Genomic DNA, 27,857 nt, shown 5'->3' with positions numbered 1-27,857 from the left:
TCTTTAAATATTCTTGGTTTTAGGTGGACACAATATCCTTATTTTACATTTATGTGGTGCTGAGGATCGAACCCAATGCCTCATGCATGCTAGGTGAGCACTCTACCAATGAGCCACAACCCCAGCCCCTTGAAGCATTTTCTTAAAGCAAGCCAAGATTTAAAAGTTGTGAGATGTTACATAAATGTTAGGATGTCCAGAGTTTTTTGAAAAATCATTAAAATTGGCAATATTTGGTACTTATTCTTGTATGGCAGACCTACACTGCCGGGTGTCTTCTCTCAAGGTATGTATTTTTGGGGGCTGGGGTTGTGGCTCAGTGGTAGAGCGCCTGCCTGGCATGTATGAGGCACTGAGTTTGATCCTCAGCACCACATAAAAATAAAGGTCCATCTACAACTTAAAAAAAAATTAAATAGAAAAGATATGTAGTTTTCATTTAGCCATCTTTAAAAAAAAATCTTCCTACAACTGTACAGTGAAAAGATCAAACTAAAGGTGGCGAAATCGAGCATATCTTCTGATGTTAAGAAATATAAAGACTCTCCAGTGATGTCTTCTACCCTCAGAAATGTTTGGCTTGAATCTCTCAAGATTCTAATTTTGTTAAGTTTAGGGATTTTAGGGTTTGTTAAAACAGGGATTAGAGGAATCATTTTAAGTACTCTCTGTAAAAGCATCCAGTCAGTGGTGGAGCCCTTGCCTGGCATGTGGCCCTGGAGTCAGTCTCCAGCACTGGGGGGTTGGGGGGGAATGCCACAGTGGCACACACCCCTGGTAATCCCAGCAATGTGGGTGGCTGAGGCAGGAGGATAGCAAATTCAAGACCAGTATTAGCAATTTAGCAAGACCCTGTCTCAAAATAAAAAATGCTTGGGGCAGGGCTATAGCTCCATGGCAGGGCACTGTGAGGCACTGCATTCGATCCTCAGCACCACATAAAAAATAAACAAATAAAATAAAGGCATGATCTCAGCCTAAAACTACAAAAAAAAAATTAAAAATAAGTAAAAAAATAGAAAAAGCTGGGAATGTAGCTTAGTGGTACAATCCTGGGTTCAATTATCAGTCCCACCCCCCCATCCCGCCAAAATAAAAGCAGTCAATCTATTGAAAAGACAATTCTCCAGGACAACTGGCCTAATCTCTTGAACAAATTAGTATTATATAAAAAAGGTTGTTCTGGGAATTCAAATAAAGAAGGTATACTGGGCCAGGTGCAGTGATGCACACCTATAATCCCAGCAATTTGGGAAGCTGAGACAGGAGGATTCCAACTTCAAGTTCAAGGCAAACCTTAGCAACTTAGGAGGGCTCTAAGCAAAAATTAAAAAAAAATAAAAAGGGCTGGGAATGTGACTAAATGGTAAAGCACTCCTGGGTTCAATTTCTTATACCACAAAAAAAAAAAAAAAAAAAAAACCACTGGTTTTATTTTCCTCTGTCCATACATTCTTATCATAAGGCATCTTATGATATATTCATTGCCATTAGGGAGTAAGTTCTTTGAAGGTAAGTGCCATTTTACCACATGAATACCCCAAGCCTCCCATTTTCACTGTTATCTTGCAGGATAGACATTCAATGAATATATTTCCAAAAACAGTTCTACCCCAAAGGAAGAAGATATGGTACCATTCATAACATTCCAAAGAATGAATAGCAGGTTCTCAAAGTAATTTTGGAGGAATTTCAGGGAAAACAGGACTAGTAGTATTACTTGGGTACAAATATTACTCTTAAGCTCTATGTTGTGATGTGCCCATCATTATGTTCTAATCATACCTTATGTATATCAAAGTATTGACTCCAACTCACCAGTTTCTAGAATATTATTAGACTTACATTCGCTGCATGACAAATGCTCAACAAACTTAAAATATAATTGTGTGGGGAGTTCCTTCTCATGATGGGGAGAAGGTGGTGCCAGAAAATGCTTAGAAAAAGACTATCAGCGTTTGATGACCACAGCAGGTATAGTTGCTTCAGGTTCCCTTCCTCACATTTATTTTCTTGGTTAGGAGGTATCAGGGAGTGGAGGCCTCTCTGCCTGCAATGAAATTCCAGATTTCAAAGCAAAGGTGCTTGTGGGATAGGGGGAAAAGGTGTGCACCTTCTACAAAAAGTAACCCCAAGCCTAGCAACACAGAGAAGACATGGAATTTAGGGTAAAGGCACACCTTAGAAAGAACACAGTTCAGATCACTGGAGAGAACTTTGGCTGATACAGAATAAGAGGAGGGGGAGGATGCAGGAGAGCACACAGAGCGAAGCAGATGTAGAGTACACACTATTCCTAGATAGATAGCTTCCAAAACAAAGATCAGATCTAAGGTAAAGGTAAGGTTTACAAAGCAAGGAGAAGGGTAATTAAGAGTGGGAAAAAAAAGCCAAACAGATGAGAAACTTTACCAAGTAATGGTGAATTAAGAATTTAGAGGATTGAGTGAAAGGTTTATTATTAGTGCAGTCAACACAATGGAAGAGCATGTACAACACAACCAGCAACCTGCAGAGACACTAGTGCAAAGGGTAAGTAGGGAAGCCTCAACTGAGCTTTCCAGCTCCACCTGAGGGTTAAGGACAGGAGACTATGAAACTTGGTAAGGCAGGAAGGGGCAAAAGGAAATGTAACCAGACTAATAATTATAGCAGTGTCTGCAAATTCCTGAGCACCATGTCCTAAAGCTAGAATATGGCTGGTTCCCGACTCCCCTCAAGCTGTATCCCTCCTCCCCAACTGAAGTGATGCCATGACTTGACTACCCAGACCAATAGCAAGTTGGCCTGGAATACAATTCCAAAAAGAGAAGCTGTTATATGGTGGAGAGAAGCCCTTTGATTTTTCTCAAACCCCACTCCCACATATTTCATATTAAAATAATCACACCTACTACCTTGCCCTTCACTTATTCTGTCAGTCACTAATCATAGGGATCAAGGAATGCCTCAGGTAGCATAAAATGAAGTTGAAATCCTTAAGTGGACAAGGGTGAGGCAAAGCACAGCCTGTTCTTGGAGACACGAGATAATTCTTACCCCTTGCCTGGTGAGGCTTAGAACCCAGCTATACAGCTCCAGGGAAACTTGAGAAGGAGATGCACACCACTCCCCCATTTTTTTCTTGGCACTAGAGACTGAACCCAGGGTATTCTACCACTGAGCCAAATCTCCAACCCTTATATATATATATATATATATTTTTTATTTTGAGACAGGGTCTTGCTAAGTTGCAGAGGCTGGCCATGAACTTGACATCCTCCTTCCTTAGTTTTTTAAGTAGCTAAGACTACAGATGTGCTTCATTGCACCCAGCAGATGGATGCCTTCAAAATTAATATTCTAAATCCAGGGTTTTACAATAAGACCCTAAAGGGCTGGAAGCAAATTTCTTCAGGGGCATAGGCATTGATGTTGTATGTCACATCCATCATGGGAGTAGAGGAATAACTCCTCATCTCAGATAGGTTATGGAGTGTCAGAGCAGGTATAAATTCAGTCAAGGACTCCCTTGGCTCCTCCTATGTTAAAGCCAAAGGTTGTGCTGAAAAGGAAAAATATAAAACAGACTCCTCCCTGTCCCACCCTATCCAGAACCCCCACAATACGAACAACAAAAGAAAAGTTTTTAAGTTTTGTTGATATTTTTTCTTTTTTCCTTTCTTAAAAAAAAAAAAAGTAAATAAATTAAATTGCCAACAATGTGGCTGGACTAGCAAGTGGGGTAGTCATAACCAGGCCATTCTTTTTAAAAAAAAAAGGGGGGGAGGGGGACAGATGTGATTTGTGAAATATAAACAAACAACAGCCAAAGGAAATTTATCAAAATAACTAACTACAATCACAGGTCTAGAGAGGGGTGTATGGAACTATTATGGGCATGACACAAGAGGCAGTATCTACCTGACTTCAGCAAAAGCCAGAGAGCAGCTTCTTGCTGAGCATATGAACCTCAACAGTCAAACCCCTACCCCAAACCCTGTCATTCCCTAATTATGAAAAAGTGGAAAACAGAGCTCATCTGGAAATTTCCAGCACTCCAACCTGTGCACCTGCAGACCCAGCAGGAGCCTGCACCTTTAAGGTGGGCTGAACAGGGATGTGCTTGGCACAGAGGTCCAGTCTTCCCCTAAGGGCTATCAGTGACAGCCAATTACTGGCTTATTTACTTCTAGGGTTTTAGATCCACCCTTACCTTTTCTTCTAGATGTCTGTTCCTCAGAGCTGCCCTATAAATGCTGCTTAGAATCAACAGGCCAGCCTGCTCTGATTCCCTGGTTTTAGAGTACAGGGATGATTAGCAATTCCTCATTCCAGCCTGATTCTCTAGGGAAAATAAATCTCTTTGTGCTTTCTGAAAATACCTGGAACCAGGGACCCTAGGCAGGAAAATACATAGGTGGGGACTTTCCCACCCATGCTGAGAATTAACAGACATTTTAGGGGAAGAAATATGGCAAAAGGCAGGAATCTGGGTTTCTCCCCTGAAAGGCGGAGCAAAGTGCTCCAGGGCCCTTCAGTGCCAGAACAGCAGGGAGATGTGTGGCTCAAGTGTAAGCCGAGGCATTAAGGAGAGTGGGGAGGACGACTCAAGGCCCAGCTGCTGGAGTGATGGGGTTTTCCCGATTTCCATCTCTTCCTCATAGCTGGTCGAACTCTCCTATATCTCCTCCACGCCATGAGCAAATATCATGACAAGCCCTGGCTCCTGCACCATGTCATCACCCATATGCTGATTTTCACAGGCCATCACAACAACAGCCTGCTTGCCAGGGATGCGCTTGGCCACGTAGTTCTCATAGTAGCGCCGGTTCATCTGTCTTGTCTCTAGTGTGGCCAGACCCTGGGGCCAGCTGCGTTCGTGGGCATTTTCAATCAGCTCGTTGACAATAGAGGCAGGGCAGCCACTCTCCACCAGGGAGCGCTTGATTACAGCCTGGAGCACAGCATCTGGGGTCGAGATCATCCCTCCCCAGCGGGTCACTCTGGCCGGCTGCAGGGAGTTCACCCACCTGTGTGGAAGGGGTTGGTGGTGGTCATTTCAGCTCATTACCTTTCTCTACTTTGGCTTTTTTTCTTAAGAGGAATGACCACCCACTCTGCAGTTAGCTAGCTTCTATTCTTCCTTCTCCTTCCAGTACTGGCTCAGAAACCCCAAATCTTTCCCTAGATGATCACATCCAAGTCACCACAAGTTACTCACCAATTAAATTCCATGAGTCTACACTATCCTTGAATTTTCTTTGAAATCCCAAATGCTTAGCACATATAGTGCCAAGCACGCAGTAGTAGGTGCTCAACAAATGTTTATTGATTCCTCTATACTGTGTCCCCGCTAGGCACTATTGCCCTATATATATATCAATTCACACTTACATTTAGTCTATGAACTGTATAGCACTCCAGAACTGAAAGGGATCTTAGACTTCACTTGTTTTTGCGGCATTTTAGATCACTTTCCTGGATTTGTACTCTCCCTCTTCTTCTCTGGGTTGTAAGCTACCTGAAGACAGGGACAATATCTTCTATTTCTTTTTGGCCCTCTTATGACTCCACAGCTTTTAAAACAGGGCTTTGTTCTTGGGGGTACTCACCTAGTTCTGGAAAAACTGCATCCTTGGGCAGGATTCCCTGTCCATCCACCCAAATGAATAAGAGATCCTGTCCTGGAATTGAGGGTTATCCTCTTCTCCTCTGCCTTTGTCCTTCACCCAAATCTGAGAAGCAGTGGCCCTGGCCCAACTTTCTTACTGCCCTCCTCTGCCACTCCCGTTATTCCTCCTTTCAGGCTTTGGTGCCAGGACGTGGAGTCTGACTCCATATCCTGAGTGACACTCACTCTAGGATCTCGTTGTATTCAATCGTCTCCTCCAGGTTCTGAAGGTTGGGGTTGACACTGCGGATTGCACGCATGTATGCCTTTAACAGCTGGATGTCTCTCTTCTGTTGGAGGGAAGGAGAACCAGGGATGATAGTTTAGGCAGACAAGATCTGAGAACCAAGGCAACTGAAAGATCTGAGAAACATGAGACTGTTAGCTTCAGGAAAACAAGAATAGGACTATCTCGTTTCCAGCTGTCTCCCCAATGCTTAGCAAAGTGCCTTTACAGAGAAGGCATTTGATAAATGTTAGGTGAATAAATGACATGAAGGGATGAAAGGAAGTCAAATACCCACTCACCAGGGCTTACAAGCACAACCACAAATCCATGTGTTCACAGTGGTGTCTGTCACCCACAGGCATGCAGTTATTTGAATATAAGGCAAATGTTCTACCCCATGTTCTCTGAGCCCTACCTGTTCTGCCAGCTGGTGTTTATGTTCAGCTGACGTCTTCTCCAGCTCTGCAATACGTGTCTGCTGCTGCTGTACCACGGAGCGCAGGTGCTTAATGCAGTTGTGGTTTGGCAGCTCATCTTTGGGCATCTCCAGGCTGCAGTCCAAAGTGGGGAAAGAGTAGAACAGGCCCTTTCAATGGGTCATGTAGGCAAATGGCCTATTCAGTGGCAGAAAATTGATGAGTTGGATATCTCCTACCCCAGATATCTAACATTCATTTCAGGCCTTCCTTTGTTTATTCCATTAACTTTCTTCCCCTAGACTTCTTCCTTCCCCTTTGCTCTACTTTATCTGAATTTCTTTCATCCTTTAAGATATAGTACTATGAGGATTTTTTCCTTTTCTTTTTTTATTATTTTCTTGTGCCTTTAATAGCCACTCCTACTTAGTATGGCCCTCCTAAACTGAGAGGGGGATTTCTAGGTACATTGCTAAACCACCCTGTTAAAACTGAGTACAGGGGGGCTGGGGATGTGGCTCAAGTGGTAGCGCGTTCGCCTGGCATGCGTGCGGCCCGGGTTCGATCCTCAGCACCACATACAAACAACGATGTTGTGTCCGCCAAGAAATGGAAAATAAATATTAAAAAAAATTCTCTCTCTCTCATTCTCTCTCTTTAAAAAAAAAAACAAAAAACTGAGTACAGGGAAGCAAGAAAGGTAAAAGCCAGGACAAGAAAAGACAAGAGTGTTTTATCAATCATATGTTTTTTTTCTCCTATAGATTCTGCCTGTGCACTTATTTATTCTGAGAAATCCTAGATTCACTGCCCCTGCTATCAGCATTTAATCAAATATTTCTACCTCAAAAAAAGAAAAAATAGGGCAGAAGAGAGAAGCCTGGAAATTACAGTCAGCCTGACGAATAGAAAGCATTATGAGCCTGAAAGGGAAAAATAAAGTAAATCAATTTTTAGTGTTATCACCTAGATTGCTGAATTGCTGTCCTCTTATTAAAACAAAAACAAAAAGATCATACTTAGAAAGCAGCAAGAAAGTGAGATTTGGGCTGGGGATGTGGCTCAAGCGGTAGTGCGCTTGCCTGGCATGCGTGCGGCCCAGGTTCGATCCTCAGCACCACATACAAACAAAAATGTTGTGTCCGCCGATAACTAAAAAATAAATATTAAAAAAAAATTCTCTCTCTCTCTCTCCCTCTCTCTTTAAAAAAAAAAAAAAAGAAAGAAAGAAAGAGAGATTTGGGGCAGAGAACTGAGAAGGTCAGGTATGTCTGTGCCTACGTGCACAGAAAACCTCCTTAGCAAGTGGGCAGGGCATCCAGATGCAGGAACAGAAATGAGAACCCCTTATCAGTGTAGGGCTGAGGGGAAGGAATCTCACCCGCAGCCCTGTTCACAGGTCACAGGCCGCTTTGGGTTGTGCTCACAGTCACTGAGGTGAGACATGAGGTTGTCAAGACGGACAACAGCACTACAGCCAAACACAGCGTTGTCACAGGCAATCTGCAGCTTTGACAACATGTTCCGCATGATCCGAGGTACTGGGCGCAGGTGGGCAACTGTCACAACGCTACGGTCCACTGGACACGTCTGCTGCTGAGAGAACCATTGGGTGATGCAGGCGTTGCAGAAAGCATGCTCACAGTGAGGTGCCTAAGAAGAGAGAACAGAGAAAGAGGGACACAAGGAAATTAGCAGGAGCTAAGAACCTGGATATAACTACAAAAACAATTGAGCCTTTGAAAAGTTTCTAGAACCAAAGGTCCCTAGGGTCACAGCAAATTATAGATCTACTATGGGCAAGGCATTTTGGGATCAGGCTTAAGATATATTTCCTGTGCTCAAGAATACAAATGGGAGTCGGGTGCAGTGGTGCACGCCTATAATCTCGAGTTCAAAGCCAGCCTCGGCAAAAGCAAGGTGCTTAGCAACTCAGTGAGACCCTGTCTCTAAATAAAATACAAAATAGGGCTGGGGATGTGGCTCAGTGGTGGAGTGCCCCTGAGATCAATCCTTCGTACAAAAAAAAAAAAAATACAAACTGCTCAATAGGTATAGTGGTGCACGCCTGTGATCCCAGATACTTGGGAGGCTAAGGCAAAAGCATCAGCAATTTAGTGAGATCCTATCTCAAAATAAAACAAAAAAAAAAGGGATTGGGATGTGGCTCAAGGGTTAAGCACTGCTGGGTTCATTCCCTGGTTCCAAAAAATAAAAATAAAAAACCAAACAGGTTGTGAGACAAGACAAACAAGTAAAAAGTTATATAACAATAAGAGATATAAATAACATTCCAGGACAATAGGAGATGACATAAGACAATTATTGTCAACTGGATTGCACATATAATAATTGGCAAATAAATAAAGACCAGAGGAGGGTGAGATCTTTCCAGACTAGGTCAATCATAGCAGATTATTTATGGAGAAGCCAAAATTTGATATGAATCTTGAAGGATGATTCAGATCACAGATCTGGAGAAGAGGGAGAAAAGATTTACTGGTAGAGGATCAGTATAAGAGAGCAGAACAAGAAATGCCTGGGACTCCTGTTGAGAAGTAAGAAACCTCTCTACATAGATCCAAGTTGTTATTTTATATAAGAAGGCTGACCTTAGGAGTCGCCATGAGTCCCAACAGACACACTTAAACTCCTAAACAGGGCCTTAGTTTTCTATAAATTACTGAATATCTTCTAACTGGATTTCCTATTCCTACCTTGGCCCTCCCCCAAAGACTTTTAATTAATTTATTTTGAGATAGGCCTCACTGTGCTGCCCAACCAAGCCTTGAACTTGCAACTCTCCCACCTTAGCCCTCCCAGTAACTGATATTTACAGGTAAACACTGCACCTGGTTACCCCTTCCCTTTATAATCCATTCTGCATTTAACAGCCAGAATAAGCATTTAAAAATGCAAAACCCCAACTGTGGTGACATATGCTTGTAATCCTCGGGAGGCTGAGGCAGTAGGATCTTGAGTTCAAAGCCACCCTCAGCAAAGTGAAGAGGTAAGCAACTCAGTGAGATCCTATCTTTAAATATAATACAGAATAGGACTGGGGATGTGGCTCAGTGGTCAAGTGCCCTGAGTTCAATCCCCAGTAACCAAAATTAAAAATTAAAATGCAAACCAAACCATATCATTCCCATGCTTAAAAATTTACAATGGGACTGTGCACGGTTGTGCATGCCTATAATCCAGTGGCACGGGAGGCTGAGGCAGGAGGATCTCAAATTCAAAGCTAGCCTCGCAACTCAGCAAGGCCCTAAGCAACTCAGCAAGAACCTATCTCTAAATAAAATACAAAATAGGGCTAGGGATGTGGCTCAGTGGTCAAGTATCCTCCCCCAAAAAAATTTACATTGGAGGCTCCACAATAGAGCACTTGCCTAGCACACATGAGCCTCGAGGTTTGATCCTCAGCACAACAACAACAATAAATTTCTTTCCACGGTTTCCCACTGTACTTAAAATAAATCTAAACTCCTACTTAGGACCTATAAAACTCTGCCTAATCTGGGCCTCTGTCTCTGACTCTCACCTTATGCCATATTCCCAGCAGTGTTCAGGCCATTTTGGCTTTCTCTCTGATCCTTGACCATACCAGCTCATTTCTGCCCCAGAACTTTGTGTTTGTGCACATGTATGAGAGTGGAGAGCAGGGGAAGGAAGGAGGAGAAAGGGAGGGGGAAAGGAAGAGAGAGACAGGCAGACACAGACACACTAGAGATTGAACCCAGGGGCACTTTACTACTAAGTTACATCCCCAGCCTGTATTTTTATTTTTTATTTTGATGGGGTCTTGGTAAATTGCTCAAGCTGGCCTCAAACTTGTGATCCTCTTGCCACAACCTCCTAAATCCCTGGGATTACAGGCATGTTTCATCACATCCAGCTAGAACCTTTCTTTTTATTTTTCTTAATATTTATATTTTTTTTAGTTGTAAATGGACACAATACCTTTATTTTATCTATTTATTTTTGTATGGTGCTGAGGATCAAACCCGGGGTCTCGCATGTGCAAGGTGAGTGCTCTGCTGCTGAACCACAACCCCAGCCCCTAGAACCTTTCTTTTACTGCTATTCTGTGCTTAAAATTAATGCCTTCCTGCAGATCGTAACATGAAAGCCCCTTATCATTCAGGTCTTGGTTCAACTATCAACTCTTATTTATTTATTTATTTATTTATTTACTTATTTTTTGTGGTGCTAGGGATTAAACCCAGGGCCTTGTGAGTGCAAGGCAAGCACTCAGGCAACTGAGCTATATTCCCAGCCTCCTCTTTTTCTTTTCTTTTCTTTTTTCTTTTTTAGAGCATCATAGTTACACATAATAGTTGGGTTCATTTTGATAAAATCATACATGCAAGGAACTTGATTTCAATTCCCATTCCCCCATTTTCCTCTCCTCCTCCCTTTCCCCGTCTCCCCCCCTCCTCTACTCTACTGGTCTTCCTTTTGCTCCTTTATTTATTTATTTTTGATAGGTACTTTCTACATATACATTACGCTGAAATTCCCTTTGATACATTTATATATACACATAACATGATTTTGTTAGAGGTATTCCATATTTCCTCCCTTTTTCCATCCTTCCTTGTTCCCTTTTATTCATCTTCTACTCCTCTGATAAAAGATTTATTTATTTATTTATTTTTAAAGAAAGAGAGAATTTTTTTAATATTTATTTTTCAGTTCTCGGCGGACACAACATCTTTGTTTGTATGTGGTGCTGAGGATCGAACCTGGGCCGCACGCATGCCAGGCGAGCGCGCTACAGCTTGAGCCACATCCCCAGCCCTGATAAAAGATTTATGATATCTGATCCCCAACTCCCACTGCCTTCTTTCTCTTACTTTGCTTTATCTACCACATATGACAGAAAATATTCAAACCTTGATTTTCTGACTCTGGCTTATTTCACTTAGCATGATGTTCTCCATTTACCAGCAAATACCATTATTTCCATCTTCTTTATGGCTAAAACTCCACTGTGTATATATACTTGATATATATATTTCCTGATTCACCCATCTACTGATGGGCATCTTGATTGATTCCATAATTTGGCTATTGTGAATTGCAACTCTCACCTCCTTCAATGATTATCCTAATTCAAACCCACCATTGCTACAGAAGTGTACAGAATGAGCAACCTTTTGTAGAGTTGTATACTCCCCCCACACATCTATCTAAATACTCACTGGAGGGATACCAAATAAATTTTTTTTTTTTTGAGAGAGAGAGAGAGAATTTTAATATTTATTTATTTTTTTTTTAGTTTTTGGCGGACACAACATCTTTCTTTGTATGTGGTGCTGAGGATTGAACCAGGGCCGCACGCATGCCAGGCAAGCGCGCTACCGCTTGAGCCACATCCCCAGCCCCCAAATAAATTAATAAAAATAGGTAAACAGGGATAAGAACAGAAGTGAGAATTCTCACTATTTTTTTTTTTTTTTTGGTACCAGGGATTAAACTCAGGGGTGATTAACCACTGAGTCACATCCCCGTCCCTTTTTTTGTGTGTATGGTGCTGGGGATTGAACCCAGGGCCCTATGCATGTGAGGCAAGCACTCTACCAACTGAGCTATATCCCCAGCCCTTTTGTTTTATTTTGAGATAGGGTCTTGATAAGCCACTTAGTGCCTCACTAAGTTGCTGAGGCTGGTTTCAAACTTGGAATCCTCCTGCCTCAGCCTCTAGAATTGCTGAAATTATAAGTGTGTGCCACCATGCCCAGCCATCTTTTTATACTATTTTTATTTTATTATTATTATTTTTTTTGTGGTGCCCAGGATTAAAGGGATTGAACCCAGGGCCTTGTGCTTGCGAGGCAAGCACTCTTATCAACTGAGCTATATCCCCAACCCACTATTTTGATTTCTTAACCATATAAATGTAATACCTATTCCAAAAATAAATAAAGAGCTGGGGGCTGGGGTTGTAGCTCAGTGGTAAAGCACTTGCCTCATACATGTGAGGCACTGGGTTCAACCCTCAGCACCACATAAAAATAAATAAAACAAAGATATTGTGTCCATCTACAAATAAAAAAATTTTTTTAATATTTTATTTTGGTTAGCAAGTGATGTGGATAGCAACAGAATGTGATGGACATCATTATCCAAAGTACATGTATGAAGACACAAACTGGTGTGAACATACTTTATATACAACCAGAGATATGAAAAATTGTGCTATGTATAACAAGAATTGAGCAACCTTTTGTATAGAGTTGTTTTCCACTATCATTTATTTGAAAAATCAATTAAAAATATTTTGTTTTAGTTGTAGTTGGATACAATACCTTTTTTAAAAAATTTATTTTATTATTATATGGTGCTGAGGATCAAACCCAGTGCCTTTTGCGTGGGCTAGGTGAGTGCTCTACTGATGAGCCACAACCCCAGCCCCAAAAAAAAATTAAAAAAAAAAAAAAAAAGAGCTGGGAGTATAGCTCAGTGGTGGGAGTATGCTTAGCATGTACAAGGCCCTGGGTTCTAGCAACAAAACAAAACAAAACCAAAAAACCAAACAGCTGCGTGCAGTGGCATACGCCTGTAATTCTAGTGACTCAGGAGGCTGATGCAGAAGGATCACAGCTACAGACCAACCTAGGCAACTTTGAGAGACCCTGGCTGAAAATAAAAAAAAATTAAAAGGATGGAGGATATAGCTCAGTAGGAAAGCATACCTGGTTTCAATCTTCAGTACTACAAAAACAAACAAACTATGGCATGGCATTAACATCCTTAGCAGGGGCCTTCACCCTTGGAACTATGCCTAGTATCACAAAGGTTGCCTCCCCTGCTCCTTAGAAGGTAAATCTTAGAGGCGGATAGATGGTTTCTAACTAACACTCACCTCTTTATAAGTGTCTTGCTTCAAACGACACCAACAGAAAACAGACAAGGCCCTGTCAGAGAGGGAAGGGAACCCGACACACCCCATGATCTCTGGACATCATAAGGATAGCTCACTCCACACCTATCCAATATGTCTCTAATAACAGTAGGCTGCGAAGACCTAGAAAGGGGATAGTCAATGGAGGGCTGCTTTTGGAATGTAGTCTGAATTTTATTCAGCTCAACCATATGTGCTTCTTTGGATGATTGGAAACTGGAGAAAAATAATCAATTCAAAGGTTCAAGGAGGAGTCCCTGGGAGTTATATAAGCAGTAAATATGAGACCTCACTGACTAGTGTCCTTGTTTGGAAAATGGGATTACCTCTAGTTGGCTGGGAGTGGCAGAGGATTAATTGGTATTTACAGAATGAGGGTAATAAGGATCATGTAGGATGATGTCCCATGAATGTAACAATTAAGGAATCACCTTACTCATATTTAACTGGTAATACTAAGCTTCTTCTCAAACTTGCCCTAAGAAGGTATGAGTGACTCTGGTTGGGCAAGGCTAGCAAAAAAATAACCTACGGATGCCAACAGCTTTCCTGTCAAATTGCAGAATGCATGGCTGTACAAAAGTTGATCTATTTAATAGATCCCTGGAAGAAACCATCAGTAAATGTAGTTCCCACTTCCTATGTGTTAATAAAAGAGGTCTACAGAGAGACTAGCTGATTATCAGGAACACTACATCATCAAAATTCAGAGAGAACTTATCAGGAGTCCAGAAGGTCAAGCATGGAAAGGAAGAGGAATCTAGTCACAGTTCCTGCAGACAAGAGGCAGTTACGAAGCCACTGCCAGAAGAAACAAACAGTTGGGTAACAAAAGCACACATTGCCTCAGTGATCTCAACTACTCAAGAGGCTTAAGTAGAAGGATCCTAAATTCAAGGCCAGCCTCAGCAACTTAAGGAGACCCTGCCTAAAATAAAGTAAAGGTTGGGGATTGTAGATCAATGGTGGAGCACTTGCCTAGCATATGCAAGGCCCTGAATTTGATCCTCAGAATTATAAAAGTAAAAAAGAAGAAAAAACAAGCTACTGACTATTTTACAGCAGAAATATCTTAGAGCAACCTTATAAGAAAATCTGAAGCAGGGGATCTATGGCACCCATCTCTGGACAGACTCTGGAAGGCCCTATTATTCTTGGAGCCACCACTGCTCCTCTGAACCTAACCTCTATTAAGGTTGAGGAGGGGAAGTAAAACATAGTGACTTCCCCATGGATTCCATTCCTCATGAACATTTTCTACTAGTTCCACTGCTACCTCTTGCCCTACTAAACCCACCATGCAGCCAACTCACCTGTACTGGCTCCTCCAAGACTCCACTGCAAATAGGGCAGATAAGATCTTCGTCAACATCCCCCTGGAAACGGGTTACATCATACCCCATGTCTCATCACTGAAACCCAGATCCTGGAAGAAACAACAGAGAAAAAAGAGGCCAGTTCAGAAAGTCTACCACAATGTGGTGAAAATGAACTCATTGCCAAGATTAATTCATTTATCCAACAAATATTTATTAAGAGTCTAATAAGTACCAGTAATTTAGGGGAAAAAAATAAAAGCTGACATAAGAAATTTAATTTAAGGGCTGGGGTACAGCTCTGTGATAGAGTACTTGCCTAGCATGAGCGAGGTCCTGGGTTCAATTTCCAGCACCAGGGGGGAAAAAAAAAGGAAGAGGGATAAAGTGGACAGAGGCCTTGAAAGGTCACGTACGAGCACAAGTACAGCACTGTGTTAAGTCAAAATGAACTAGATTCACATGCTTACTCTTACAAATTAGCTGTATAGCACAGGGACAGCTACAAAACCTTCCTAAGCCTAAATTGTTGAGCTGCCATAACTTGTAATCTTAAATGCTCCAAAATCCAAAACTTTTTGAGTACTACAAATGGAAAATTCCATACCTGATCCCATGTGATAGGTCACAATCAAAACACAGTTACACTAAAGATATATATAATGAGCTATGCCAATCATGGTGGTACATGCCTGTAATCTCAGCAACTCAGGAAGCTGAACTAGGAAGATTGGAAGTTCAAGGACAGGTTGGGCAACTTATGGAGAACCTGTCTCAAAATCAAAAGAGCCGGGGATGTAGCTTAGTGGTCCAGCACCCCTGGGTTCAAACCCCAGTACAGGGGGTGGAAAAGAAAGATATTAGGTTTGGGATATATGTATATAAAATAAAAACAAATTTCATGTTTAGACTTGGTCCCATCCCCAAGATGTTTCATTGTACACATGAAAACATTCCAAAATCCAATTAAATCCCAAATCCAGAAATTTGGGTCCCAAGCATTTTGGATAAGGGATGCTCAACCTACACTTGATTAAAAGTTCCTTTAAAGTAGGAATTCATGTCCCTTTCTATATTCAATGTAGTACTGAAGCCCAATTACTTACATAAAACAAATCAATAAAGTGTTCGGTGTTTTTTGTTTTGCTTTGATTTGTTTTGGTCTGGTACTAGGGATTGAATCCAGAGTTCTTTAATGCTAAACTATATCCCAGATCTTTCTCTTTTCATTCTGAGACAGGGTCTTTGCTAAGTCACCCAGACTGGCCTCAAATTTGTGATCCTCCTGCGTCAAACTACAAATTACAGGCATGCCCCACTATGCCCAGTTTAAATGTTGCTTTAACTGGGAGCTTCACAGTAACGATGATACAATGAACTCCATATTTTGCCTATCTAGTATCCTGTTGGGTTTTTTTTGTTTGCTTGTTTGTTTGTTTGTTTGTTTTTTTAGTTATGCATGGACACAATATCTTTATTTTTTTATTTATTTTTATGTGGTGCTGAACACGTGCAAGGCGAGCGCTCTACCACTGAGCCACAACCCCAGCCCCTAGTATCCTGTTTTCTTAAATAACACTACAATTTTCTTTTAGGAATCATATCATGGTTCCAATGGACATGTAGCCCAAAGCAAGACGGTGAGACTGTTGCCAAGAACCTTTACTGGTACTATCAAGAAAGCCCTTCCCTGGGGTCACAGTTGACAGGATGAACCACCCAGAGTAGCTGGGGACCATCTCTGCCATTAGCTTGCTTATAAAAATGAAGGGCTGGTGACATAGCTCAAAGGTACAGAACTTATCTAGCAGGTCCTTGGTTGAATGCTCAGTACCACAAAAAAGAAAAAAAAAGAGGTTGATATAAAGTAAGAAATCATATTCATAATTTTCATAATATTCAGTAAAGTCCTGGATTCTGCCTTGCCTAAAGTACAATCGCCACCCCCCACCATTTGGGATGGGTACTAGGGATTGAACCCAGAAGTTCTTTACCACTAAACTACATCCCCAGCCCTTTTTCTTCCTTATAGGAAGACAGGGTCTCATTAAATTGCTGAAGCTGGCCTCTACCTTGTAATCTTCCTATCTGAGCCTCCCAAGTTGCTGGGATTATAGTTGTATGCCACTATACTAGGCTAAATTTATATATTTTAACTTTTTTGTATGGTGCTGGGGATTGAACCCAGGGCCTCACACTTGCTAGGCAAGTACTCTACCTTTGAGCTATATCCCCATTGTCAATGTTTTAACTTTATTTTGTTGATTTCAGATTTACAGAGAAGTATTAAGAACAGTACAAAGAATTTCCATATCCCCTTCATCCAGATCTCCAAATACTAACATTTTACATGTATTTTATAGTTTGCTTTATATATACATATTTAAATTTTGGGGGGGCTAGGTGCAGTGGTGGTGCCTGTAATCCCAGTGGCTGGGGATGTGGCTCAGTGCTTGAGTGCCCCTGAGTTCAATCTCTGATACTGGGAAAAAAAAAAAAAAAGTAGAAGAAAATCCTGGAGAAAAGGGGCTCATAAAAGTCAAAGAGGAGCTAGGGATGTAGCTCAGTGGTAGAGTGCTTGCCTAGCATGCAAGTTGCAAAAGGCCCTCAGTTCAATCGACAGTGCCAAAAACACACAAACAAAAAAATTAATCAGAAAAAAAAATAAAATCATTTGCGCTTTTAACCAGACAAGGTGGTGCACACCTGTAATCCCAGCAAGTCGGGAGGCTGAGGCAGGAGGATCTTGAGGTCAAAACCAACACCAGCAATTTATCAAGACCCTAAGCAGCTTAGCAAGACCCTGTCTCAAAATAAAAAATAAAAAAGGGATAAGAACGTGGCTTAGTGGTTAAATGCCCTGGGTTCAATCCCCAGTACCAAAAAAAAAAAAAAAAGGGGGCTGCAAATGTAGCTCAATGGTAAAGACCCCAGTATCAAAACCAGTAACAATAATAATTAGTGCCTTTAATGCACTAGATAAAAACCTGCAGATGATACATATCACAGTTATGAGGTCACTGCAAAATAACACATGTAAAGTATGCCTCCATGTGTGCAAAAAAAAAAAAAAAAACCCAATATATATGTGTGCACATGCTTCTATGTGTTTGGAACTCTCCAGAGGATACACAGGAAATTGCTAACAGTGTTTGCTGCTGAGAAGCAGGGACTAAGGCATAGAGATAAGAGGGGTATTTTAATTTTTCTATTTCTCTGTACCCTTGGAAATATTTGTTTGTGTAGTATTCACAATTCAAATATATCTATAATTATATTAAATTGTGAAAGAATGTATAGAAAATATTTACTTCATGTGTCATGTGCTATATATGTCATGTGTGGCATATAAAATACACACGTTAAGATATTACATACTATAGCAAGGCCTAGAAAAAATGTACTCTTGCAAGAAAAGGTTGATACAATTGAATTATGACATAAACTTGGTAAATATACTAAAAAGTATACACTCTTCTATCTAACAATTCTACCTAGAGAAACTGATCCTAAGGAAGTAATTACCCAAGGGTACAAAAAGAAATGAATCTAGTATATACTGTATAGTAGCAAAATATCAGAAATATCATAAATAGAATTTCTTAAATCCATAAAATTGAATATCATGTAGCATTCATATGACTTGACATAATTATTTCTCATCAGTAACATTTACTTAACATTTATTGTTTATATAATTATTTACAGATATCTTATATGCCATAGTTCTATTTTTGTTTAAAAACAAAAATATATTCATTCTCATTCCAGTCAGAATGGCAATTATCAAGAATACAAGCAACAATAAGTATTGGCGAGGATGTAGAGAACAAGGTACCCTCATACATTGCTCGTGGGACTGCAAATTGGTGCAATCACTATGGAAAGCAGTATGGAGATACTTCAGAAAACTTGGAATGGAACCACAATTTGACCCAGCTATCCCACTCCTTGGTTTATACCCAAAGGACTTAAAATCAGCATACTACAATGACAACAGCCACATCAATGTTTACAGCTGCTCAATTCACAGTAGCTAAACTGTGGGACCAACCTAGATGCCTTTCAACAGATGAATGAATAAAGAAAATGTGGTACATATACATAATAAATATTACTCAGCTTTAAAGAAGAATGAAATTATGGCGTTCGCAGGTAAATGGTTGGAACTAGAGAATATCATGCTAAGTGAAATAAGGCAATCCCAAAAAACCAAAGGCTGAATGTTTTCTCGGATAAGGAGATGCTGATCCATAGTGGGGTGAGCGGTGGGTAGGTAAGAATGAAGGAACTTTGGTTTGTGTACAGGGGAAAGAATGGAGAGGTGGGGCTGTGGGGATGGGAAGGACAATAGAATGAGACAGACATTATTACCCTATATACACGTACGATTACACTACTGGAGTAACTTGGCACCGTGTATAGCCAGAGGAATGAGAAGTTGTGCTCCATTTGTGTACATTATGTCAAAATGCATTATAATGTTATATACAACTAATTAGAAAATAAAAAATAAAAATTTAAAAAATGTATATATATTTATATGCTGTGTATACACATTTATATTTTCTTTTTTTTGTAGGGGTTAGTAACAAGGGACTGAACCCAGGAGCATTTTAACACCAAACTACATCCCCAACACTTTTAGCACATTTAGTGAGACAGATTCTCACTAAATTGCTGAGGCTGGCCTTGAACTTGTGATCCTTTTGCCTCAGCCTCCTGAGTTGCTGGGACTGTAGGCATGTACCACCATGCCTGGCCACATCTATATTTGAAAACATCTCAAAGGATATCTATTATAAAAGCCATTTTTAAGTATACATTGTTAATACTTTTAATTTCATTCTCAGTTTTGCTTTTAGTTTTTCTTACTTCTTCTACAATGATTTTTTTATTGTTATTTTTATGGTGCTGAAGATCAAACTTGGAATGATCATGTTTTATATATACTATTAAACAATAAAGAAGACAACAATTATTGAACATTACTACGTGTTTGGCACTATTTTAAGCATTTTTGGAATATTAGCTCATCTAATCCTTATAACAACTCCATGAGGTCAATACTATCATTATTCACATTTTACAGATGAGTAACACAGGTGCAAAGGTTAAAAAGCCTATCCAAAATCATACAGCTAACTGGTGTAAAGCCAGATTCAAACCAGGTGGACTGGCTCAGAATGAAGCCTTTTTTTTTTTTTTTAAATATATTTTTTTTGTTGTTGATAGACCTTTTTTTCATTTATTTACATGTGGTGCTGAGAATTGAACCCAGTGCCTCACACATGCCAGGCAAGTGGACTACTAAGCCACATTCCAGCCCCTCAGAATCAAGCCTTTTAACCATTATACTTACCTGCCTCCCCAAATGAAAAATGCAAGTTGGGGCTGGAGTTATGGCTGAGCAGTAGAATGCTCACCTAGCACATGAGAGGCCCTGGGTTCAACCCTCAGCACCACATAAAAATAAATAATAAAATAAAGGTATTGTGTCAATAAAAGTATTGTGTCCAATTACAACTAAAATATAAATGTTTTTTAAAAAGGGGGGGCTGAGATTGTGGCTCATCAGTAGAGTGCTCGACTAGCACATGTGAGGCCCTGGGTTCGATCCTCAGCACCACTTAAAAATAAATAAATAAAATAAAGATATTGTGTCCAACTACAACTAAAAAAAAAAAATTAAAAAAAAAAGAGAAAGAAAGAAAAATGCAAGTTGCCAAAACAGTATGCGTACAATGGCCCATTTTTATAAAAACAAATTTAAAAAGGAAAAGTCATATAGGTAAGTATTTTTTAAAATCTAGATGCTGGGGCTGGGGATGTGGCTCAAGCGGTAGCACGCTCGCCTGGCATGCGTGCGACCCGGGTTCGATCCTCAGCACCACATACCAACAAAGATGTTGTGTCTGCCGAGAACCAAAAAATAAATATTAAAAATTCTCTCTCTCTCTCTCCTCTCTCACTCTCTCTTAAAAAATAAATAAAAAAATGTTTAAAAAAAAAAAAAACCTAGGTCTTCCAACTCAATTTAAAAAAAATAAAAATAAAAAAAATAAAATCTAGATGCTGGAGCCTTTTTTTTTTTTTTTTCCTTTTTGGTATCAGGGATTGAACCCAGGATTGCTTAACCACTTAACCACTGAGCCACATCCCCAGCCCTTTTTTTGTGTGTGTGTGATGCTGGGTGCTCAGGGCCTTGTGCATATGAGGCAAGCACTCTACAAAATGAGCAACATCATAGCCCCCCAGCCCTTTTTTATATTTTATTTTGAGACAAAGTCTTACTAAATTATTTAAGGCCTCACTAAGTTGCTGAGGCTGGTCTCTCAAACTTGCAATCCTCCTGCCTCAGCCTCTTCAGCCGCTGGGAGTACAGGCATGCACCACCATGCCCAGCTTGCTGGGAGTATATTTTAGATCTAGGTTGTACATTTATGCAAAATTTGAGTTTTAAAACAATAAGTTATCCTTAGCAAGTTGTGAAAATTAATATTACCTTTTTTTCTTTTCTTTCCTGAGGCAATGTAGAAAACAGGCCTAGAGTTTGTATTGTGCTTCACTACTGTCATTTTAAATCAATGTTAATGATAATGTCTTAAAGAAATCAAGTACTGAAAATTATATAAATTGGGTTTCAGAAGATCCCACATCCCCCCCAAAAATAGCAAAAACTTCCCTCAATTGGTGCACAGATAGAGAAAGTGGGTAGAAAGCCATCAGCCAAGTATTAAGAATTAAAAGGTTCCCATATAAAGTCAGGGTTTAGATAACTCTGTAGAGATGCTAGTCACAGTTGTTTTTAAATCTGACCACATCCCTACACTTAGTTGTCTGGAGATTTTCCTACTTTATCCTTCTTCCTGTACCTGTACCCTTTCTGAGGTGTAGCATTAAGAATTAATGGGCCAGGGGCTGGGGATGTGGCTCAAGCAGTAGCGTGCTCGCCTGACATGTGCGCAGCGTTGGGTTCGATCCTCAGCACCACATAAAAATAAAATAAAGATGTTGTGTCCGCCGAAAACTAAAAAATAAATATTGAAAAACACTCTCTCTCTCTCTCAAAAAAAAAAAAAAAAAAGGGGCTGGGGATGTGGCTCAAGCGGTAGCGCGCTCGCCTGGCATGCGTGCGGCCCAGGTTCGATCCTCAGCACCACATACAAAGAAAGATGTTGTGTCCGCCGAAAACTAGAAAATAAATATTAAAATTCTCTCTCTCTCTCTCTCTCTCAAAAAAAAAAAAAAAAAAAAGAAAACTTAAAAAAAAATAAAAGATAATTTAAAAATAAATAAATAAAAATTAATGGGCCAGGTGCAGTGGTACACACATGTAATCCCAGCAGCTTGGGAGGCTGAACAGGAGGACCACAAGTTCAACGCCAGCCTCAGCAGCTAGGTGAGACCCTAAGCAACTTAGTGAGACCCTGTCTCTAAATAAAATACAAAATAGGGCTGGGGATGTGGCTCCATGGTTGTTGAGTGTCTCTGGGTTCAATCCCCAGTACCAAAAAAAAAAAAAAAACTAATGAGAAGGGCTGCAATTACAGCTCAGTGGTAGAGTGCTTGTGTGCTTGCCCAGTATGTGTGAGGCACTGGGTTTGATCCTCAACATCACATATAAAATAAATAAGTAAATAAATAAAGGTGTATTTAAAAAGTCAATAGATGATGCCTAAAATTTTAAAAAGAAAAAAAAAAGAATTGATGGGAAATTCACATTTCTAATCTGGTTAGGATATTCCCTATTCCTCATCTATGAGAAACAAATGTTGATATGGGTATACACAATCTTGAAAGTCAGTTCTCTGATTTGGCTTTGTCCCGTCCCTAGGCACAGTGTAAATCTGATTAGGTTAGGCTCATTTGACTATTCCTTCAAATCTCTGAAACTTCCAACACAGCTACTGGCTGGCCCAGAGGCCAGTCCAGTTATTATTCCAATAGGGAAGCCTCAGAAAAATTCAGCTGCTTATCACCCTGGAGCAAAAGGCCTAGTAAAATGGCAACCACAAGAACCTCAAGAGTCACAACTAGCAGAGCACAGTGGTACACACCTGTAATCTCAGCTCCTTGGGAGTCTAAAGCATGAGATCGCAGGTTCAGCAATTTAGCAAGGCTCTTAAGAAACTTCATGAGACCCTGTCTCAAAATAAAAAAATAAAAAGGAAGGGCTGGGGACTTAGCTCAGTGGTCAAGCATCCCTGGGTTAAATCCCTAGTCCCAGTTCACTCAAACCAGGTAGGTGACCTGAAGTAGCACAGAGGTATCTCTTTCAGGCTTATAAAAGTTTGCCAATCTCTGATTTAAACATCTTAATCCAAATTGAAAACTGCATTCTAGGGGCTGGGGATGTGGCTCAAGCGGTAGCGCACTCCCCGGGTTCGATCCTCAGCACCACATACAAACAAAGATGTTGTGTCTGCCAAAAACTAAAAAATAAATATTAAAATAAAATATTCTCTCTCTTAAAAAAAAAAAAAAACAAAACTGCATTCTGAGTCTCCTATTTTGCAAGCTAGAATCAAACCAGACTATGTTACTTACTTCCTCTGCATTACACCAGAATTTCTCCATTCTTGGTCACCACTCTTCTTGTAAGAATGCAAGAGATTTATCATACCCCTTCTTACACTTTTTTGGGAGGGTACTGAGGATTGAACTCAGGTCACTTGACCACTGAGCCACATCCCTAGCTCTATTTTGTACTTTTTTTTAGAGACAGTGTCTCACTGAGTTGTTAAAACATGATGTATAACATGAGATATATATATGCAAAAAAAAAAAAAAAAACAAGATGGTGTGGGCTAATCAAGGAAATATGACAGTAGTGGTTCATGCTGTTAATTCCAGCAACTTGGGAGGCTAATGTAAGAGAATTGCAAGTTTGAGGACAGCCTCAACAACTTAACAAGGCCCTAACAACTTAGTGAGACCCTGTCTCAAAATAAAAAATAAAAAGGTCTAGGGATGAAGATCAGTGGTAAAGCACCCCTTGGTTCAATCCCAATACTTAAAAATAAATAAATAAATCACAGAAAGTGTTCTATAGAAAGAAGTTTTAGGAATCAGGTTTGTTTTGTTGTTGTTGTTGTTTAGGAGGGGTACCAGATACTGAACTCAGGGGCACCCAAGCACTGAGCCACATCCCCAACCCTATCTTCCTATTTTGTGTTTTATTTAGAGACAGGGTCTCACTGAGTGACCTGCTTTCGCTGAGGCTGGCTTTGAACTCATGATCCTCCTGCCTTAGCCGCCAAGTCACTGGTGTGTGCCACTGCACCCGGCTAGGAATCAGGCTTTTAAGAGCAATAGGAACCCCAACTGGCAGAGAAAAGAGGTAAAGCCTAGAATGGGATTTCAAATCAAGGCTCCTTACCTTTCAAGTGTTGGGGGGCAGGTTCCCTGTTCACAAGGCTCCAACCCCCTGATGCCTCCACTCAGTACCACTCAGGAGATGCTCCAAGTAACCCATCTTGTTGGCTATTCTCCAATTGAGTCTTCCTTCCTAGTGACAAACTCCATCACCAACGGATGGATGTAATGTCACAATCAGATGTCACAATCAGGAGCACTCTATTAATAGGAACAAGGAAGAGAAAGGTGAGTCAGGGGAACTACCTCCATTGGCATGAGACTGGATAGACTTGGATCTGGTCAAGAGTTAGTTGGGAAGAATGAGACAACTCCTTTAAGGACTACGGGTTTCAGTACAAGGTAGAGCTCATGAGCTAAGGAATCAAACATATAGTCCAATAGATTCAAACATAACTGGGAGAGAGGAAAAGGACAAGAAAGAGAAGAGCAGTTGGTGATTAAAAAACAAAAAAAGAGTAGCGCGCTCGCCTGGCATGCGCAGGGCGCTGGGTTCAATCCTCAGCACCACATAAAAATAAAATAAAGATGTTGTGACCACTGAAACCTAAAAAGTAAATAAAAAAAAAAGAAAGAAATTAAGAAAAAGGATTCTTTTATTCAGCACACCTAACTAGAAGTAATATCAATGATTCCAAGTCCGTGATTATATAATACAGAGAGTCATAATACCAGATGTATTCAGTATGATGCTTTCATGTTTTAAATGTTTTCACATACTTATTTCATGTTCAAAGAATTCTAGTCCTACCCTTTAATTGGAAATACTACTTCAGACAGAGATGCTCAAGAATGTTGGTACATGTGCAATTCTACTTCCTAAGTCAGGGAATATTCTTGAAGGGACTGGCCTTTAAATAAAATAAAATAGGCAGTAAGGAAATTATTCCAGGGTGGGCAATTCAGAAGGCTGAAGAGCAGTAAAATTAGGGTGACCAGACTCTCACCTTTACAAGAATGGACTCAAACAGAAAAGATAAAGGTGATTATGAGATCTACTCAACTATTTTCAGGGGAATAACAATTATTCAAACTTATTTCCTCACTAATATGTGTCTATTAATAATTTAAGGACTGTGTTGGGATAAAATAGGATGATGACTTTAAAACATAATACTTTAAAGGAAAAACACAAAAAACAAATTTAAAAAAACATAATACAAAGTCCACTTCATCTCTTTTTAAAAAATATTTTTTAGTTGTTGGATACCTTTATTTTATTTATTTATTGTTTTTATGTTGTCCTGAGGATCAAACCCAATGCCTCACACATGCCAGGCAAATGCTTTACCACTAAGCCACAACCCCAGCCCCACCACTTCATCTCTTGAGTCTGGTACACATGTTCAATAATGTTCCATGCTCATTAGCCACAGTGTGTTTTGCTCTTCCTTCCTTCCTTCCTTCCTTCCTTTCTTTTCTTTTCTTTTTTTTTTTTTTTTTTTTTGGTAAAGGGGACTGAACCCAGGGACACTTTACCATTGAGCCACATCCTCAGATCTTTTTATTTTTTGAGACAGAGTCTTGCTAAATTGCTTAAGGCCTTAATAAGTTGCTGAGGCTAGCCGCACACATGTGATTCTCCTACCTCAGCCTCCAAGTTACTGGGATTATAGATGTGTGTTCCACCAAGCCCAGCTTTAGCACATATTTTTAAATTAATCAGAGTAATAAAGGTACCATGCCAGACACACTTTCTCTTGCCTGTGGTTCAGCTGGGGTTGGGAGGTGTTGTTATTTCTCTCTACTTTCCTTTCCCACCCTTAATACAGAAAAGGGTATCATATTTCTTCCATTTGGATGATATCCCCATTTCCCAATAAAATGCTTTTGTATCTCAAGAAATGCTTCCATAGGGCTGAGGTTATGGCCCAGAAGTAGAGTGCTTGCCTAGCATGTGTGAGGCACTGGGTTCAATCCTTAGCACCATATAAAATAAATAAATAAAGGTACTGTGTCAACCTACAACTAAAAAATAAACATTAAAAAAAAAAAAAAAACTGAGGTTGTGGCTCAGTGGTAGAGCACTTGCCTAGCATGCCAGAGGCATCGGGTTCAATCACCAGCACCACAAAAAAAATAAACAAATAAAATAAAGGTATTGTGTGCATCTACAACTAAAAAATATATTTAAAAAAAAAAGTATTTCCATGCCAGGTGTATGGTGCATAACTGTAATCCCAGCAGCTCAGACGCTAAAACAGGAGGATTGCAAGTTCAAAGCCAGCCTCAGCAACTTAGTGAGGCACTAGGCAACTCAGTAGAGACCCTGTCTCTAAATAAAATACAAAATAGGGCTGGGGATGTGGCTCAGTGTTTGAGTGCCCCTGAGTTCAATCCTGGTACCAAAAAAAGAAAAAAAAAAAAAAAGAAGAGAAATGCTTCCAGGAACCAGTACTATGGCTATGCTCAAGCCTCCTTCAAGTGACAAGTTCCAGACTCAGAAAGCGAATAGTTGCTCACACTCAGAAAACCAATCCTACTTCAATACCCCACTGGGTAGAACAAAATGGGGTTTTTCAACAGAGTGGACAACAGAAGTCAGAAGACTTGGATTCTGGTCCTAGTTATGGAGCAACCAACTGGACAACTTTGAATAAACTATCTAACCCTTCTGTAGTTTTCAGTTTCCTGAACTGTCAAGTACAGAAAATGATACCTGCCCTAACTACCTTATATACTGTCCTACAAATCAAATGAGAATTCGAAAGTATACTTAATACTATTATCCTCAGGTAAGGTATTATTTGTAGAAATATTATGGCAAAATAGATTTATAATGAGAGCTAGAGGAAATGTTTGGAAAAACTTGTTTCTTCTTTTCAATTACTGGGAACTAGGCCAGGCCACAGGGTCAACTGGACACATAGGGTAATAACACTTTCGCATCACTCATATTCCCTCACTAGCCCACTCCATTCCTACTTGCTAGAAGACTAGCAGCCTGCAACAACATCAGCCTATTGTCAGACTCAAAAACCATTGTATAGGAAGGAATAAGACTTGCATAGATCATTCTCCAAAAATCGAGACCTCAGTAATAGCCTCATTTGCTGTCAGATGAAATGTTTCTTAATGGGAAGATATCTGTCAATCCCTCAGGCAAAAAAAGCTTTCACCCCTCTTGGCTTCTGGCGTCTTCTTCAGCCCCCAGCTCCCCACTCCTCAATATCCCTGCGTCCTAAATTGGGGCAGGGTTTACGGTGTGTGAAGAGGTTGCGTGAAGCGTGCATGAAGACCAGGCTGCAAACCAAGGGCAAAGATGTAAGGAATGTGAGATTCCTTCGCGGAAGACTGGGAGAGGAAAAGGAGCTGGGAAGGAATGAAAGACACAAGGCTGCCAAAGACAAGGCATGGGAGAGGAGCCAAGCTATTGCGCTTTGAGGGCGGAGGTTCAGGTTCCGCTGCCCCTGCTGAGGCTGGCCCCCCGAACGTTCCCTTCCTTCCCTCCAAGCCTGTCAATCATTGCCCATTTAAACACCACGCTGTTCTCCCCGGGTCCGCTCCTCCCAGTCCTCCGGCTGGCTCAGACCCCCTCCCTCACATAAGACTCCCCTACTCCAGGGCACCTCCCCCAGCAACACAACCTCCAGAGCCCCCTTCTCACCTCCCTACTCCTTCCCAAGGCTGCCCTCTTCTTTCATTTTTCATCTTTACTTCACCCCTCCTCCGGAACCCCAGTATCTAGAACCAATACCCCTGGGACTTCGCCCCTTCCCCTCCCACACCCTGGTTTAGGTGAAAACTCGCGCAGGCGCAGTACGCACCACCCTGGACGCAGTCTGGGCTCTCTGTACCCGGGCCTGCCAGGAGTTGAGGCCGCAGCGGCCACAGGATAGTCCCGGTGCCGGTTCCCAGCCTTTCCCGGGAGGGGAAGGGGAAGGGGAAGGAGAAGGAGGGGAAAGAAGGTTCCGACCACTCGTCGCTGTCTCTGAAGGATCCTTTACCCCGCCCA

At 40.7% G+C, this 27,857-nt stretch overlaps 1 protein-coding gene, 1 long non-coding RNA gene and 1 other non-coding gene across 3 annotated transcripts in view; 1 reads left to right on the top strand and 2 right to left on the bottom strand.

Annotated features, from left to right (window-relative positions):
• The window catches only part of LOC113189544 (uncharacterized), a 25,577-nt gene extending 6,609 nt beyond the window's left edge, over positions 1 to 18,968 (top strand). Inside the window, exon 4 of the long non-coding RNA XR_003301662.2 lies at positions 18,296 to 18,968. This is a non-coding gene — a long non-coding RNA (uncharacterized LOC113189544). The remainder of the gene's footprint in view (positions 1 to 18,295) is intronic.
• On the bottom strand, positions 3,624 to 27,857 carry Rnf41 (ring finger protein 41). Its single transcript, XM_026398384.2, has 7 exons — positions 27,670 to 27,857; positions 23,907 to 24,103; positions 14,522 to 14,634; positions 7,680 to 7,951; positions 6,298 to 6,433; positions 5,840 to 5,943; positions 3,624 to 5,012 (listed from the first exon to the last, which is right to left on the bottom strand). The coding sequence occupies exons 3-7, from the start codon at positions 14,609 to 14,611 to the stop codon at positions 4,661 to 4,663; spliced, it is 954 nt and encodes a 317-aa protein (XP_026254169.1). The 5' UTR covers positions 14,612 to 14,634; positions 23,907 to 24,103; positions 27,670 to 27,857; the 3' UTR covers positions 3,624 to 4,660.
• LOC113189629 (small Cajal body-specific RNA 11) lies at positions 6,691 to 6,825 on the bottom strand. Its single transcript, XR_003301666.1, has one exon.

Source organism: Urocitellus parryii, chromosome 5 (assembly GCF_045843805.1).
Source record: "Urocitellus parryii isolate mUroPar1 chromosome 5, mUroPar1.hap1, whole genome shotgun sequence".
Taxonomy (NCBI): domain Eukaryota; kingdom Metazoa; phylum Chordata; class Mammalia; order Rodentia; family Sciuridae; genus Urocitellus; species Urocitellus parryii.
This window is presented reverse-complemented; position numbering and strand designations above follow the sequence as displayed.